Here is a 17,989-nt window from a genome sequence, read left to right as displayed (position 1 = left end):
TGTTTGGAGCTGGAGCTGAGGGCTGTTGTTGCCAAAGGATGTTTGAAGAGATCAACGCAACAGATTATGATGGCCACTCTGTGATGATCTCTTTTCTGTGCTCTTATCCACACCATCCACAAGGTGCTGACTGTCCTGGGCTCCGTGACTAGCAGGGATGCTGCCCTCACCTGCATCTCCACAATGTCCCACATATCGGTCCTCTCCCTGTCTTCCTGCTGTCATACAGGAACGGAGTTCCCCTTGGCCTTGCTGACCACCCCATGAGCCCTTGCATCCAGCACCCAATTTTCCATAACTTCTGCCACCTTCAATGTAATCCTACCACTAAGCACATCTTTCCCTCCTTAACCACCCCCCCCACCCCGTCCATTGTCTGCTTTGCAGGGAATGCTCTCTCCATGATTCCCTGAACACTCACTCCTTCTTGCCTTCCAGAAACTTCCCCCTGCAAGCGGCACAAGTGCTACCCCTGCATGTTCAGTTCCTCCCTCATCACCAGTCAAGGCCCCAAACCGTCCTTCCAGGAGGGGCAACACTTTGCCTGTGAGCCTATCTGGGTCATCTACTATATTCAGCACTCCCCTACATGGTGAGGCCCAACATGGATTGGAGATCCACTTCGTTGAGCACCTTCGCTCTGTCTGCCACGAAAGGTGGAATTTCCCGGTGGCCACTCGCTGCCTCCTACCAGCCAGCCAATACTCTAACTTTCCTGTAATACAATGGGATCTTAATGTGTCAAGCAGCCTCGTGTGGCACCTTGTCAAAGGCCTTCTGAAAGTCCAAATATACAACATTCACTGCATTCCCTTTATCTATCCTACTTGTAATCTCGTCAGGCAGGATTTTCCCTGAAGGAAACCATGTCCTATCTTGTCCTGTGTCACCAAGTACTCCATCACCTCATCCTTGACAATTAACCCCAACATCTGAGGTCAGGCTAACTGGTCTATAATTTCCTTTCTGCTGCCTCCCTCCTTTCTTAAAGTGTGGAGTGACATCTGTAATATTCCAGTCCTCTGGCACCATGCCAGAATCCAATGATTTTTGAAAGATCATTACTAATGCCTCCATAATCTCTACCGCTACCTCTTTCAGAACCCTAGGGTGCAGTTCATCTGGTCCAGGTGACTTATGTACCCTTAGGTCTATTTGAGCACCTTTCCCCTTGTAATAGTAACTGCACTCACTTCTCCTCCCTCACAACCATCAACACCTGGCACATTGCTGGTGTCTCCCACAGTGAAGACTGATGCAAAATACTCATTTAGTTCATCTGCCGTCTCCTTTTCGCCCATTATTATTTCTCTGGCCTCCTTTTCAAGCAGTTCTATATCCACTTTGATATTGTTTGCTAGCTTGCTTTCATATTTCATCTTTCCCCTCCTAATGATTCTTTTAGTTGCTCTCTGTAGATTTTTTTAAAAGCTTCTCAATCCTCCATCTTCCCGCTAATTTTTGTGATTTGTTGTATGCCTTCTCTTTTGCTTTTACACTAGCTTTGACTCCCCTTGTCATCCACAGTCATACTGTTATGCCATTTGAATATTTCTTAATTTTTGGAATATATCTATCCTGCACCTTCCTTATTTTTCCTACAAACTCATGCCATTGCTGCTCTGCTGACATCCCTGCCAGCACCTCCTTCCAATTTACTTTGGCCAACTCCTCTCTCATACCACTGTGATTTCCCTTACTCCACTGAAATACTGCTATGTCAGACTTTACTTTCTCCCTATCAGCCTTTTAACCCTTGACCTCTAGTTGTAGTCTCATCCGACCTCAAGGGAAGAAGCTTGTTTGTATTTTCCCTTGATATACCACTCATAATTTTGTACAGTGTACCTCTATCAAATCTTCCCTCAATCTTCTACGTTCTAGGGAATAAAATCCTAAAATCTTTCCCTATAGCTCAGGTCCTCAAGTCCCAACTGTGCACATACATCTATTGATGCTTCTGGACACATCTTCGTGAAGTTCCTGGAATCATCGGGTGTTTCAGGTCTTTCAACATCATACAACCTCCTCCAGGTGACCCAGCCGGGGCTGACCAGACCCCAGCAAGATCCTTGTAAATTTTCTCTGCACTCTTTCAATCTTGGGGTAGGTGACCAAAACTCCAAAATGGGCCTTTCCAGCATCTTGTACAATTTCAACATAACATCCCATCTCCTGTACTCAATACTTTAATTTATGAAAGCTTTCTTTACAATCCTGTGACACCACTTTCAAAGAATTTTGGATCTGTATTCCCAGATGCTTCTGTTCTAACGCACTCTCAGTGCCCGACCACTCACCACACAGGTTCTAGCCTGGCTGGTCCTCCCAGAGTGCAATACCTCACACTTGCCTACATTAAATTCCATCTATCAGTTTTTCAATCCATTTCATCAGCTGGGTCCGGATCTCATAGCAAGCTTGGATAGTCTTCCTCATCGTCCACTACACCCCAATCTTGGTATGATCTGTAAATTTGCTGATCCAGGTTAACACATTATTATCCAGATCGTTGACATACATGACAAACAACAACGGACCCAGCACCGATCCCTACAGCACTCCACTAGTCACAGGCTCCAGTCAGAGAGGCAACTATCTACTACCACTCTGGCTTCTCCAACAAAGCCAATGTCTGATCCAATTTACGACCTCATCCTGAATACCAAACAATTGAACCTTCTTGACCAACCTTCCGTTCGGGACCTTGTTAAAGGCCTTTCTAAAGTCCATGCAGACAACATTCACTGCCTTTCCTTCATCCACTTTCTGGGTAACTTCCTCAAAACACTCTATAAGATTGGTTAGACATGACCTGCCACGCAGGAAGCTGTGCTGGCTATTCCTAATCAGTACATGCCTATCCAAATACTCAAAAATACAGTCCCTTAAAAAAATCCTTCCAATAACTTCCCACCACTGATGTCAGGCTCACTGGCCTATAATTTCCTGGCTAATTCTTAGAGACTTTCTTAAACAACTATCCTCCAATTATCTGGCACCTCATTTGTGGCCAAGGATATTTTAAGTATCTCTGCTAGAGTCTTTGCAATTTTTGCACTGGCCTCCCATGGGGTCCAAGGAAACATGTTATAGATTTATAGACTTGTTCACGCTAATTTGCTCAAGACAGCAAACATTTGCCCCTTTGTCACTGGCATAGGGTCCATGACCTTGCTGCATTGCCTCTGTATCCATCTCCAGAGTAAACACAGTTGCAAGAAAATCCATTTTTAAGATTTCCCTCATCTCATTTGGCTCCACTCATAGATTACCACTGTGATCTTCCTGTGGAGCAATTTTGTCTCTTGCTATCCTTGTGCCCTTAAATATCTGTAGAAGACCTTAGGATTCCCCTTCGTCTTGTTTGCTAGAGCAACCTCAGTCTTATAGCCCTCCTGATTTCCCTCTTAAGTGTTCTCTTGCATTTCTTGTACCCTTCAAATACCTCATTTGTTCCTGTCTGCCTATACCCGCTATGCACCTCCTTTTTCTTAACCAGAGCCTCAATATCTCTCGAAAATCAAGGTTCACTAAACCTGTTATCCTTTCCTTTTATTCTGACGGGAACATATAAACTCTGTACTCTCTAAATTGCACTGTTGAAGGCCTTCCTTTCACTACCTGTCCCAATCCACACTTGCTAGATCTTTTCCAATACCATCAAAACTGGCCATTCTCCAGTTTAGAGTCTCAATCTGAGGACTAGACCTGTCCTTATTGATAATTACCTTGAAACTAATGGCATTATGATCACAAGGTGCAAAGTGTTCCCCTGTACCTACTTGTCACCTGCTCTCTCATTCCCTAGTATGCATTGCACTCTGTCTAGTTTGAACTTCTAGACACTGATGAAGGAAATTTTCCTGAACACATTTGACAAACCATTTCCTATTAGCCCTTTTACAGTCTTGGATTCCAGTCAATATGTGGAAAGTTAAAATTGCCGACTATCACAGCTTTGTTTCTTGCTGTGATCGCCCTACAAATTTGCTTGAAATCCCGCAACATGCTGGCTGGTCTATAACCATAACCCTGTTAACTTGATGATACCCTCTTCTGGTTTACCCGTAAAGCCTGTCTGTGCTAACTGAGTAACCGCCGTGACATTTCCCTGACGTCTTCCCCTTCAATTCCCTCCACTCTATCACGTCTAAAACAACTGCACCCCAGAGCATTGAACTGCTAGTCCTGCTCCACCTGCAACCTAACATCATAATTCCAGATCCTAAGCTCATCCACCTTTCCTATAATACTCCTTCCATTGAAATGTACACAGCTCAGACCTAGTCCCAGCATGCTCAACCCTTGAATCCCTGACCTTGTGCGTAGGCATAACAGCGTCTGTCTCCACAACCACTGCACTATCTGTACTGGCATTCTGGTTCCAATCTCCCTGCAACTCTAGTTTAAACCCCCATGCAGCACTAGCAAATCTATCCACTAGGCTGTCAGTTCCCCTCCATTTCAGGGCAACCATTCTTCCTGTACAGATCCCATCTTGCCTGGAAGAGAGCCCAATGATCCAAAATTCTGAAGTGCTCCCTCCTGCGCCAACTCATTAGCCACATGTTAAACTGTAATTGTGTTCCTCGTGGCAGGAAGGTGGTTGCAATTGTTGGAGGATAATCATTTGTGCAACAGTCCTTCTGCGTAGCGTCCACATCCCAGCCTCTGCTGCTGCGTTAAAGATCTTCTAACGGTTGGACGCGAAGATTACACATAGTCACTTTCATTTACAATTCCTCAGCAAATGTCCCAGTTAGCTGACTCGCTCTCCACCTAGCCTGGTGGGAGAGCACAATGTCCCTGTGGGAAAGACAATGTCAGATCTGGGAATGGGTTCAACTGGGACATAGAGATCATGGGTCTGGGATGTAGCCCCAAGCTGGAGGACTGCCCCTGTGTGGGGCACGTAGGTGCACACTTCTCTTTCTGAACTACCCTGAAACTTAAAGCTGGAATTCTGACCCCTCAAGCTGATGCATGACCCCGTCACCACACTGTTCTGGTCTGAACATCTTTATACAGAATTTACGAACAATTACAGATATCGACCTGTAAACTGTATGTTTAAATTCCTTACTTGCAAGATCAATTACAATTCACAGTACAGCTGGTAAAAGTTAATTAAAACTACAACCTAACAACCAATGATACCTTGAAGTTAGTAAAATTAGTAAAGTCCCTTTGTTGGTGTGTGTTCCTTGAATCCTTCTGTTACAATCTTGTCTCAATAAGCCAAGTGCTATGCAAAGGGAACACAAGCTCTTGAAAGACCTTTTTTTGCCTGGGCTATCTGCAATCTATCCTTACCTGGACATTAATTAACCCTTGCAACCTGCACACAAGGAGTCAGCCCACACCTTTGAGCAAGGTGCTGACCAGTGACACATAAGGTGTGTACCACAATAGTGGCAAGCAATAGCCTTATTCAGGGGAGAGTTTAACTACCAATTTCCACATTCACTGGCACAACCACCTCCCATCAAGCTCCTCAGAATAGGCATTGACCAGAAATTCAGCCAGATCAGGATGTGCCAGAGGTCCTGCAGAGAGCCACTTGCTTCCTGAAACCAGGGAGCCTGTCCAATATTAAAGGCTCAATCAGAATTGACTGGAGGAGTGTGCTCTCAACAATGCTCTGGAAGCTTGGTACTACCTAGGGTAATGTAGCCCATATCATTGACACACGTCAGCTTTGTCCCTCCAGCACCAGAGCAAAGTGTGCACCCTTTATAAAATACACTGGAGTTACTAGTGCCTTTAGTGTTGTGTGTGTGTGCGCGCACCTGTCTGTGTGTATCACTTGCTCCATCTTCACCTTTCATACTGACAGCCATGACCTCCAAAATGGGTGTGGGGTGCAGGCAGGTAGTTGATTGATCCTAATGCCAGGGCCTCATTTCAGTGTTGGTTTAGCTGCAGTCTGGTAGCCACCACCTAGCCTGGTGGGAGAGCACAATGCCTCTGTGGGAAAGACAATGTCAGATCTGGGGGTGGAAGCAACTGGGACATGGAGATCATGGGTCTGGGATGTAGCCCCAAGCTGGAGGACTGCCCCGTGCAGGGCACATAGGTGCACACTTCTCTTTCCGAACTACCCTGAAACATAAAGCTGGAATTCTGACCCCTCTAGGTCTTCATGTGGGCTGCACCGCAGGGAGAGGGCAGAATTGTCCACCCAATCAAGCAGCTTGGCACAGGTTAGGAACTGGGGGGACTCACTGGGCAAGATCCACATCCTCAAAGCCCAAGCACCTTTGTTCAGCATGTCGACTGTGGAAGTGAATGTAGGGACACAACAGGAAGGAAGCTAATGGCCCAGTGAGTTGATTTGCCTGCCGTGTAGTGTATCTGAAGTTGGAGTCTGTAGGGGAGCTGCTAAACATCTGTTCTTTGTGCGTAGGACTCTTATTCATGGAGATAAGATGGGAGGTTTCACCATTTTTTGGGCGGATGATGGATTGGACACAGGGCCCATTCTGCTGCAGAGGCAATGTGATGTGGACCCAAACGACACCGTGGACTCGCTGTATAACCGCTTCCTGTATCCTGAGGGCATAAGTGCAATGGTAAGGAACGTCACACAGACCTTTCCTGCTTCTTCACGGAAATGTATGAAGCTTAAACAGGAGGCCATCTTCTTCAAGTTGAAAGAGTTGGCATTTAATTACATGTGAATTCAGCAGCAAGCTGAGATGCCCAACTGTCCCTGAATGGGGTCAGCCCCCCACACTTCTCCGCTTTCCAGCATGAACCTCGTAGCTGTCTATGAAGTGTGTGTGCCCGGGAGGAGCCTTGTTCCTATTGAGCAAGATCAACGTTGGGGTGTTGCACCCCTCCTGCAGGCTGAGGGAGGGCTAGCAGATCCTTAAATGTCAGCAGTGTTACTGCCGTGATCCTCTGGCAGTGAATTAAGTTGGCATGACTGAATTGAAGTGCATCTTCAGGCAGTGCTGGTGTTTCAGATCCTTTTCACAGATACACAGAGAAATTAGGGTGTCTGCTTGAGCAGTTTTCCCATGGGATGGGGAGAGGTGAAAGAATAGATCATGACTGTCGTATTGGAATTGGGTTATTATTGTCACACGTCCTGAGATACAGTCAAAAGCTTGTCTTGCATACTCTTCATACAGATCAGACCATTACACAGCATACTGAGGTACAAAACAATAACAGAATGCAGAATAAAGTGTTACATTTACAGCAGTGATACAATAGACGATAATGCGCAAGAAGTTAATGAAGTGGCCCGAGAAATTACAATTCCATCTGGAACCTGAAGCGGCCTTGTTCAGGAAGCCCATCTTGAAGTGTCCTTGTTGGGCCAGTCAACTGGGAAGAAACTTCCCATTTGTCAGAAGGTGCCAGCCTCTGATACCTGGGACAGGGCAAGCAGGAGGGCCTCTGCTGGTGGGTATACTTGTGTCTGGACAGGGGAATTGGATTGTTAGTCCTGACGAAGGGTCTCTGCCTGAAACGTCGACTACACCTCTTCCTATAGATGCTGCTTGGCCTGTCACCAGCAACTTTGATGTATGTTGCTTGGATTGTTGTAGTGGGTAATAACAGAAAGAAATAACGACATGTGATTTCTCTTAAAGTCGGTGGCAGTTCCATGTGATCAGGTTAACAAATCGTACACCCAGCCCCTCTCTGACCAGACAGTGGGCACCCACCCCCCACCCCGACACCCTATCCCACACATAGAGAGTTTGCATCCCATAGTGTCGGAGAGGGCAGAGCCTGGTGAAATGTTGCTCGACCATCTCTTACCTGTTACTTCCAGATCCCTCTAGTCTAAACAGGTAAATTGTTTTGTCATTGTCACGTGTGCCTAGGTACAGTGAAAGACCTGTCTTGCGCCCCATCTGTACAAATCAATTCAGCTCATAGTGCAGTGAGGTAGTACGAAGGGGAACAGTAACAATGCAGGATGAAGTGATGAAGAAAGTCCAGTGTTAGTAGACAGGAAGATGCAAGCCTGTAACAAGCTAGAACATGTGCTTGGGTACAGTGGGACTGTTTATAGTCTGATAGCAGCTGGGTCCTCGAGCCTGGTGATGCGTGCCTTCAGGCTTTTTTATCTTGTGCCTGATGGAAGAGGGGAGAAGAGAAGATATCCGGGGTGGGTGGGGTCTTCATTTGCACCTCTTGCTGCATGAGTAAAGCAGCCAGCATAATCAGAGTCCAGAGAGGGAGGTTGGTTTCTGTGATGTGCTGAGTGAGGTGTGTCCACAACTTTCTTGTGGTTAAGAGCAGAGCAGTTTCTATCCCATGTCATGGTGCATCCAGGTTTAACCCTGACTCCTGATTTGTCTGACGTTGCCTATGACTCAGTTTGCTTTGTCTTGTGTAGGTGGAGGCAGTCCAGTTGATTGCTGATGAGAAGGCGCCTCGCATCACTCAGCCTGAAGAAGGAGCAACGTATGAAGGGATCCAGAGGAAAGAGAATTCCAAGGTACTGTTCCCGGCTGATGCAGGGGGTGCCAGTCCTCTCCTGATCTGCAACAGGTTCAGTTTTGATCTGTATTGCTGTCCACTAGCAGAGCCAGCTGGCCCTCCTGATTTCTTTCAGTAGTCTGCCATTCGTGCAGTGTATATGCTTCTCGGTATCCAGAGCCATGTGATCCAGGAGAGGTGAAAATTCAGGGCCACTAACGCTCAGCAAGATCATCAGATTCCAATCTGCTGTTAGCTTAAGACATATTTGAGCATTAGATTACCTTACAATGAATAAGAAATAATGCAAAGTCTTTAATTTTCTTTTGTCTCAATTGAAATAGTGGGAATATACTTTAAATGCATGTTACTGTTCTCTAGTAAATAACAAATGGGAATAGTTACAGGGCAGGGGCATAACTAAGCCTGAGAAATGGTCTTTGAACTGAAATGTGAGATATGTTTCTCTTGCTGGTGATGTGGTCTGATCTGCTGATTATTCCCAGCATTTTCTGTGTCCATGAAATCTTTTAAAGATTCAGATAAGCTGAGAAGCAGAATGGAGACGGATGCAGGGTTTGGAGCCACACACTTGGATATGGGCAGCATCTGTTGGGAAATGGACAGTTGTCACACAGACACAGGGTCTCAGTCTGAAACCTTGACTGTCCATTCCTCTCCATAGGTGCTATTCAACCAGCTCAGTTCCTGTGGAAGCTTGTTTCTGTACCTAGGGATCAGTGTACAGGTTGGGCAATCTGCCCTGAGTATCATAAGACATTGAAATAGAGCTGTTTTGAGCAAATTTGATGTTACTCACTATCAACAATGAGAGTCTGCACGTGTGGCCATCTCCCATTTTACTGCACCTCAGTTGATCAGAAGCCCTAAGCTGAGATTTGATCTCCCTCCAGTGGGACCCGTTGCTCCTTGTCCAAAGTCTGGGAACGAAGGGGAGGTAGATGGAGCAACTCCTCTAACCTCTTTCTCTCCTTGTCGAATAGCAGCTGTCTGACATCAGCATCACCATGACTGTTCTTTCCTTTGTGTTTTACCAGTGTCGCTGCAGATGTAGGTCATAGTTATGACAGTCTTGGTTCACCAGGATATTGTGGGGAAACGTGGATGAGTTATTGCTAATAATCCATGGTTTGGCACTCAGTCCCACTGTCACTGCTTTCAGAGTTTCAGCTCCATTTTAGTAGATTATGGAATACAAAGCTGGTGAGTGCGAGCTGGCTGCATGACAGTCACTCTTTGACAAGTCCCTCAATTGGATGCAGACAATTGACTCAACCCCAACCTGCTCATCCTCTGTCCGTAACTCACTTCCTCAAGTCTCAGCATATTTCAGCTCTCTTCCTGAACTCATGTCCTATTTTTATCCTTCTGATTTCTTTTTAAGTGCTGTCCTGTATCCCCTAAACTATTCCACATGTATCTGACCCATGCTCCCTCCTCCTTCCTGACCAGAATCTCAGTAATATCCCTTGTTATCCAGCAGTCCCTTCTCCTGCCAGCCTTGTCCCTCACTCTAACAGGAACACCCAGATCCTAAACTCTCAGTATCTCATTAAAAAGCCTCCTACATGCCAGATCTCCCTTGGCCTGCAAATGACTTACTCCAATCAACTTTAGCAAGTTTTTGTCCAATATCTTCAGAATCAGCCTTTCCCTAATTCATAACTTCAACTTCTGGGCTGCCCCTGTCCCTTACCATAATCAGCAAAGGTGCATACATCAGGATGCTCTTTATCGATTACAGCTCAGCATTCAATACCATCGTCCCCTCAAAACTAATCAATAAGTTCCTGGACCTTGGCCTCAATGCCCCCTTGTGCAATTGTATCCTCGATTTCCTCACTTGCAGACTCCAGTCAGTTCGGATTGGCAACAACATCTCCTCCACAATCTCCATCAGCAGAGGTGAACCACAGGGATGTGTGTTTTGTCCCCTGCTCTGCTCACTTTGCACCTATGACTGTGTGGCTAAGCGCAGCTCCAACAGCATATTGAGGTTTGCTGATGACACCACTGCTGAATCAAAGATGGTGGAGATTGAAAATCTGGGTGAATGGTGCCATAACAACAACCTCTTAGTCGATGTCAGCAAGACCCAAGAGCTGATATAGACTTCAGGAGATCCATGAGCCAGTCCTGATCAGAGGATCAGAGGTTGAGAGGGTTTGCAACTTTAAATTCCTAGGTGTTATTATTTTGGAAGAGCTGTCCTAGGTCTGTGCAATTACGAAGAAAGCACAGTGGCCCCTATATTTTCTTAGTAGAAATTCAGCATTACATCTAAACCTTTGACAACCTTCTACAGGTGTGTAGAGAGTATATTGACTGGCTGTATCACAGCCTAGTATGGAAATACTAATGTTGAATTACCGGATGAACGAGTAATCGTTGGGGTACTGCATGTCTATGTCTTTATTGATGCTTGCTGCACGCTTGAATGCTTGGTGGAGGGCGCTGATGCTTTTTTGCTGATGGAGGGAGGGTTGTTGCCTTGCTGCTGCTTGTGTGTGGGAGGGTGTAGTGGGGGAGGTCTTTGGGGCTCTAACGTTTAACTGTCATTCATTCTTTGGGGCACTCCTCTGTTTTCATGGCTGTTTGTGAAGAAAAAGAAATTCAGGATGTATATTGTATACGTTTCTCTGACATTAAAAGTACCAATTGAAACATTTGAATGGAAAATCCTACAAAAAAGTAGTGGATAGCCCAGCCCTCCCAACCTTTGAGCAAGTCTACATAAAACACTGTTGCAGGAAAGCAGCATCCATCATCAGGAACTCCTCTATCTAGGACATGGTCTCTCCACCCTGTTGCTATCAGGAAAAAGGTACAGAATCCTCTGGGCTCACCACCAGATTTACCCTCAACCATCAGGCTCTTGAACCAAAGGGGATAGCTTCACTCAACTTCACTCACCCCACCATTGAAATATGCCCACAACCAAGGACTTTTCATCTCATGTTCTCAAGATTTATTGCTTGCTTGCTGGCTTATCTATCTATCTATCTATCTATCTATCTATCTATTTATTTATTTATTTATTTAATCAATCAATCAATCAATCTTTGTATTTGGACAGTTTGTTGTCTTCTGCACTCTGGTTGAAAGCCCTAGATAGGCAGTCTTTCATTGATTCTATTATGGTTATTATTCTATAGATTTATTGAGTGTGCCTATGAGAAAATTAATTTCAGGTTTGTACATGGTGCCATATATGTACTTTGATAATAAAATTTACTTTGAAGAGTAGGTCAGGTTTTGCCCTCTCCCTGTAGAATCTTCAATATTTTGCATGAAGAATCTTTCCTGAATATATTTAACACATTCTGCCCCATCTGAGTCCTTCCCTTAGCACTGTGGCAGTCACATCCTGCCTACTGTACTATGAGCTTCTGACAATGAAGAGGTCACAGCAAGTTGTGGAAGCTGTGGACTGCTTATCGGTCAGGAGCCACCACTGGTGATGAGTTCACCACTGTTTTCAAAGTGCAGGCATAATGATAAAGGCTTTTGTAGATTAAAAACTTCAGAGCTGACACATCTCCTGGTTTGCTTGCCTTCTTTCAGCTTCCAACAACGTACAGCAGGTGTCTTAAAGCACTGGAAAGATATCGTCAGTGCTGTCGATGCAAAATTCCACTCGCTCCCCACTCCCCCACCAAAGGGAGCATTCTCTTCACATCACTCTATCTAGGACTTACAATATTCAATAGATTTCAATGAGATTTCCCCCTTTGAAATTCCAGCAAGTACAGGCCCAGAGCTTTTAATTGCTGTTCGTATGATAACTGTTTCATTCCTGAATTATTCTCATGAATCTCCTCAGAACCTTCTTCAATGTCAGCACATCCTTTCCTAAATAATGGACCCAAAACTGTTCACAGTACTCCAAGTGAGGCCTCACCAGTGTCTTATAAAGCCTCAGCATAACATTCTCATTTTTACATTCCAGTCCTCTCGAAATGAATGCTAACATTGCATTTGCCTTCCTCACCACTGACTCAACCTGCAAGTTGCCTTTTGGGAATCCTGCATGAGGTCTGATTTTTAAAAAAATGTTCTCCCCATTTAGAAAATAGTCTACGCTTTTATTTCTTCTACCAAAGTGCATGACCGCGTTGTACTAGGGAACTATGTAAAAGTAGCATATCTGTTGTCCATGAGCTTGGTGGTATGTACTTTTAGGCTTTTGTACCTTCTCCTTGTCTCCCTGATGAAGAGGGGTGAAGAGGGAATGTCCAGGGTCGGTGGGGTCTTGGATTATTTGGGCTGCTTTCCGGAGGCAGTGAGAAGTATTGACAGGATCCGTGACCTGTGTCCACACCTCTGCAGTTTCTTGTAGTCACGTGCAGAGCAGTTGCGATAGCAAGCCCTTCTGCGTTCAGGTAGTATGTTTCCGATGGTCAAAACTAAGTTTGTGAGGGTCGACGGGAACGTGCTGAATTTCTGTAGTCTCCCGAGGAAGTAGAGGCCTTGGTGAGCTTTCTTGGCCGTGACGTCTACGTGGAGGCAGGAATGTTAGTTGTGCAGGTGTACACCAATAACCACATAACATTCTGCTCACAGTGGTGTAGCCCAGACTTGCTCGCTCAGCAACTCGGCGTGGGCTGATTCGTAGTTGCATCATCAATGTCATGACGATCCACATTTTCAAATGTAGCTGTGGGTCACCAACCCATTATTAGCTGTTTCCCAGCATCTATAGCTTTGTCTCACATTCCCAGCAGCTACAGAAATACTGTAGCTTCAAGAGCAGGTGAAAGTCTGGGTGCTCTGCAGTGAGTAATTCAGCGCCTGACACCTCGATCAGTAAAGCACAGGTCCAGGATTATGGTGGAACACTCTCCACTCACTTGGATGAGTGAAGAGCAAAGCAATGGAAGCTCAGTATCTTCCAGGACAAAGCAGACCCTCCCCCACCTCTGGAGTCCCCTCCCTGCACCCCCAGTACACACTCCCATGGCACAGCTCTCCAGTTATGTGTCAGGCTACCACAACAGCAACACCATGTCAGACAAGAGTCGCGAGTGCCTCGCCTGTTGTGACTGGTTCTAAATCCTGGAAGAAATGCGTTGGGAGTTATCAGCTCCATCTGAAAACCAAACGGGTAGTCAGTTAATGGTGTTTTTGCCAAGATTCCCAAAATAAATGAATGAAGTTATTTTGTTTATTTAAGAAAACCAAACTGGATGGGCAGAGTGCACAATCCAAGCCCAAGGTATCATGGCTGATGCTCATTAGCGATTACAACCAGCCTGCCAGACCTGCCCCCTCACCAAACCCGGCAGCAGCTGATCACCCTTTTCCTGCCCTCTCCCCTGGTCAGAGCCTTATGGGCAAAGTGTGGAGACCAGAAGCCTGTCCTGGGGCTGGAGGACCTTCTGTGGGGTGGTGGGAGGAAGGAAAGGGGCTTATTTTTCTGTTGCTGTTTTGTTACTTGTGGGCAAGTTGTGTTGGCACGAGAATGTCTGGCTGCCGTTGGCATTTGCTCTGGAGTCAGTTCTTAGCACAAACAGTACATTTCACTTTGTTGTGCATCTGAATCTGTATTCTTTGATTATCTCAATTCTGGAGATCTGCTCTGGCTTCAATAAATTCCAAGATAGAGAATTCTAAATATTCACCACCACTTGACTGAAGAAATTTCTCTATCTCTGCCTCTTTCCTTTTCTGAGACTTGCCCTCTCGTTCTGTATTCCTTCACACTCCCTCGTTCAGCCTTTTGAGCCTCCATGTATTAGCAAGTTTCAATGAGGTCTCTCATTCCTTTAAATTCTGTCAGATGCCGGTGTGGTCTCCTCATCAAGTCCTCATATAGCTGACCTGCCCTGGTATCTGTCCAATGAATCAGCACTGAACCCCCTCTGAGAAGCACATCCTTGCTTGCACAAATGAACCATATACCAGAGCCCAGGTATGGTCTCGTACAGGGACGTATTTCGTCATGTATTCAAATACTTTGGGAATAAAGCCCAACCTCCCTAATCACTTGCAACACCTACATGTTGGCTTTTCGTAGTCCTGTGCAGGGCAACACGGATCTCTGAATACCTATAGTTCCCAATCTCCTGCTTTACTATTTTGTGTTCTTAATTGGTTTGGGATGCCCAAGGTGGTGAAGGGGCTGTGGAAATACAATATGCACATTCTGTGGGATGCACACATTTGAGATTACACTGAGAAAATATTTTTTCTAATTATCATTCGTGTTATAATTGGCTTTGCAGTCCATTAAAAGTTCGAGGCATTTTGATGTCCATCTGCATTTATGCAAACACCAAAACTCCAGTTTTCGTCAGATGAACACAGTGATATAGAACCCATTCCTTCAGACTTCACTACTGGTCCTGGAACAAATGAGTTCCTCCCTACCCTGGGTTCATGGCAAGATGTTTTCAGATTAACTAAATGCAAAGTATTTCTTGGTGGCAGCTTTTTATTAATATTGGCACAGACTATGTGACTGAAGGAAGCAGGTGACACGGAATATCATCTTCCCTCTCTGCCTGCTCGTGTTAGACTTAAATTACATCTAGTTCTCATTTCTTCTTTGAATGTCACTTCAGCATATTCCAAAGTAGAGATTGCCAGCCACTTGGCACTGAGTGCTGATGGTACCAGCTCTGGGAAGAGAGAGGAAGGGATGAGGTCCTTTTGGGTGTCTCTTTTTACCAACTAATTTAAAGAAACCTGTTGGTGAAGCTGATGCAAATGCTGTAACTTTAAAATCAGCAATGTTCTTTTTGGCGTTGTGCACAATTAAAGGCATTAACTGGTGATTGAAAATGATTTCTGTGTTGTGAAATATGTAAACTTCTCACACAGAAGGGATTGCGTTGTCACTTTGGTAAAACAACAGCCTGTGGCCAAATCAGTACTTTCCGTGGTGAGTTTGTCACCACACTCCACTGCCCAAACTATGTCCGAAAGGTGGGGAGAGTTCAGGAGGGAGTCCCAGACTTTCGGAGATGGTGATTTAGGATCAGTGAGGGAGAAGAGGGTGGGGAATGTTGTCACAATACAACAAAACCTGAATCATTCAAAGCACCATCATCAGAGCAGTGAATCACAAAATAAGGACATTGCACGCAGGAGTCTGTAAAAATTTGTTGGTGTTTTGTTAGGTAAGAATGTGACATTTCACTGTGTTGAAAACTTGGTTCATTCTGTTCTTGCTCAGATTTGCTGGGACCAGTCAGCAGAGTCCATCCATAACTGGATCCGTGGTCACGATAAAGTTCCTGGAGCATGGACATTCATCGATGGGCAGGTACCTCTCACTAACTTCCTTTCTGTAACCTGGCAAGCCATCATCAGTCAAATAATATGCATTGTCAACTGATGTAACTCCAGGTTGGGTTAGCATTTAACAGGAATTCTGCAGATGCTGGAAATTCAAGCAACACACATCAAAGTTGCTGGTGAACGCAGCAGGCCAGGCAGCATCTCTAGGAAGAGGTACAGTCGACGTTTCGGGCTGAGACCCTTTGTCAGGACCAACTGAAGAAAGAGCTAGTAAGAGGTTTGAAAGTGGGAGGGGGAGGGGGAGATCCAAAATGATAGGAGAAGACAGGAGGGGGAGGGATGGAGCCAAGAGCTGGGCAGGTGATAGGCAAAGGGGATATGAGAGGATCATGGGACAGGAGGTCCGGGGAGAAAGACAAAGGGGGGGGAACCCAGAGGATGGGCAAGGGGTATAGTCAGAGGGACAGAGGGAGAAAAAGGAGAGTGAGAGAAAGAATGTGTGTATAAAAATAAATAACGGATGGGGTTCGAGGGGGAGGTGGGGCATTAGCGGAAGTTAGAGAAGTCGATGATGAAGACCTGATGGCATGAAAAGGGCCTGAAGGGTCATTGGAGACTCGAGTCACCCCCAACCACAAACTGTTCCAGCTGCTACCATCTGGGAAACGGTACCACAGCAAAAAAGCCAGGACCAACAGGCTCTGGGACAGCTTCTTCCACCAGGCCATCACTGATTAATTCATGCTGACACAACTATGTTTCTGTGTTATATTGACTGCCCTGTTATACATACTATTATAAATTGCACATTTAGATGGAGATGTAACATAAAGATTTTTACTCCTCATGTATATGAAGGATGTAAGTAATGAAGTCAATTCAATTCGATTTAATTATTTGGAGCTTACCTTTGCTGTATGATGTGGCATTCCATCATCATCTTGGGCCTCGTGTTTGAGATAAATCTAGTTACTTTCAGGAAGGTGTTCTTTCATAGCAAGATGGCACTGGTGAACCACAGCGACATGTTGTGAGCAGTTTTCAAAACTTCTAAACATAAATTACTCTCATTGCAATCTGCAGTCTGTAATTTCCCTTTAAGTAAAGTACTTTTGAACGGTCATAACCAGTTAGCAATTTCACCATCTTCTGAAGGACTAGGATGAAAAAGAGGAAGGAAGGGAGGGTTCCAAGCCAGGCTAAAATGAAGGAGCATATGGAAATTCCTCCACTCAGCATCTTGTTACCAAATGTACAGTCACTGGAGAGCAAGACTGAACACTTAATGGCAAGATTGCTGAGGGCTTCTCGATACACACCATGGACTGGACTGTTGATTTGGAAAAGGCTGAAGATGGGGTTCTGTGTTTCACGAAAACTCTTTGTGGTGCTTGGAGGCGGCAGACTTGATGCACTCTTGTTCTACTGACCTGAACATCTAACGATTAAGTACCGACCATTCTACTTACTGTCTGTGATCCTGACTGCAAATTACAAGCCACCAAAGGCCAACGTTGAGCAGCCATTTGATGCCGGCATCAGCAAACAAGAAAGGGCCTACCCCAACTTTGTCAGGCTTGATCGAAGAAATCTCTGTCCAATTATTAATATATCACCTGCAGCACCAGGGATCCCAATACACTTGATCACTGCTACACTCTGATTAAAAATATCAACCATTCCATGCTTGGACCACGTTTCGGGAAATCTGTTCGCTTGGCTGTTCTCCTACCTGCACACAGGCAGAAGCTAAGAGCAAGGCTCCAGAGATAAGGACAACAAAGAGATGGTCGTGGGTGGCAGTATGGAATTGCTTCGAGTCAGTGGACTCAACAGATGATCTAAACAAATACTTCATGGTTGTCACAGACTTTATAAAAATAGTCATAGGTGAGTATGTTGTCACAAAATCGTTCAGAATCTTCCCTCACCAGAAGCCCTGGATGAATTGAGTTTCTTTTTTTTTTTAATTTTATTTTTATTTGGATAAGGAATTCACAATTATCATGTACTTTTTTCACACATATAACCTTTTCCATTTTTTTATATGTATAAAACTACAATTATTTATACATTCTTAAGTACACATTGTGATGATATAAAAGGAAAATAAACATTTAAATAGATAATTATGTACTGTGGTAAATCTAACCTATTAGGCTAAGTAATGAAATTAGTTGTTAAGAAAAATGGTAGTAATAGTTTCCATACAACCCTTCTGGACCATTTCCACTGGTCCAAAATGTTGCATACGAGCCTATATACCAACCATTGTAGGTGT

The 17,989-nt window shown here is 44.9% G+C and overlaps 1 protein-coding gene across 1 annotated transcript in view; it reads left to right on the top strand.

Moving 5' to 3' along the window:
* Positions 1-17,989, top strand: part of aldh1l2 (aldehyde dehydrogenase 1 family, member L2) — a 171,051-nt gene that overhangs the window by 23,599 nt on the left and 129,463 nt on the right. The window contains exons 4-6 of the mRNA XM_063072229.1: positions 6,410-6,575; positions 8,363-8,464; positions 15,644-15,733. Coding sequence (XP_062928299.1) covers positions 6,410-6,575; positions 8,363-8,464; positions 15,644-15,733 — 358 coding nt within the window. The remainder of the gene's footprint in view (positions 1-6,409; positions 6,576-8,362; positions 8,465-15,643; positions 15,734-17,989) is intronic.

Source organism: Mobula hypostoma, chromosome 20 (genome assembly GCF_963921235.1).
Source record: "Mobula hypostoma chromosome 20, sMobHyp1.1, whole genome shotgun sequence".
In the NCBI taxonomy this organism is placed as follows: Eukaryota; Metazoa; Chordata; class Chondrichthyes; order Myliobatiformes; family Myliobatidae; genus Mobula; species Mobula hypostoma.
The sequence above is the reverse complement of the archived record's forward strand: the minus strand, read 5'-3'. Positions and strand labels throughout refer to the sequence as shown.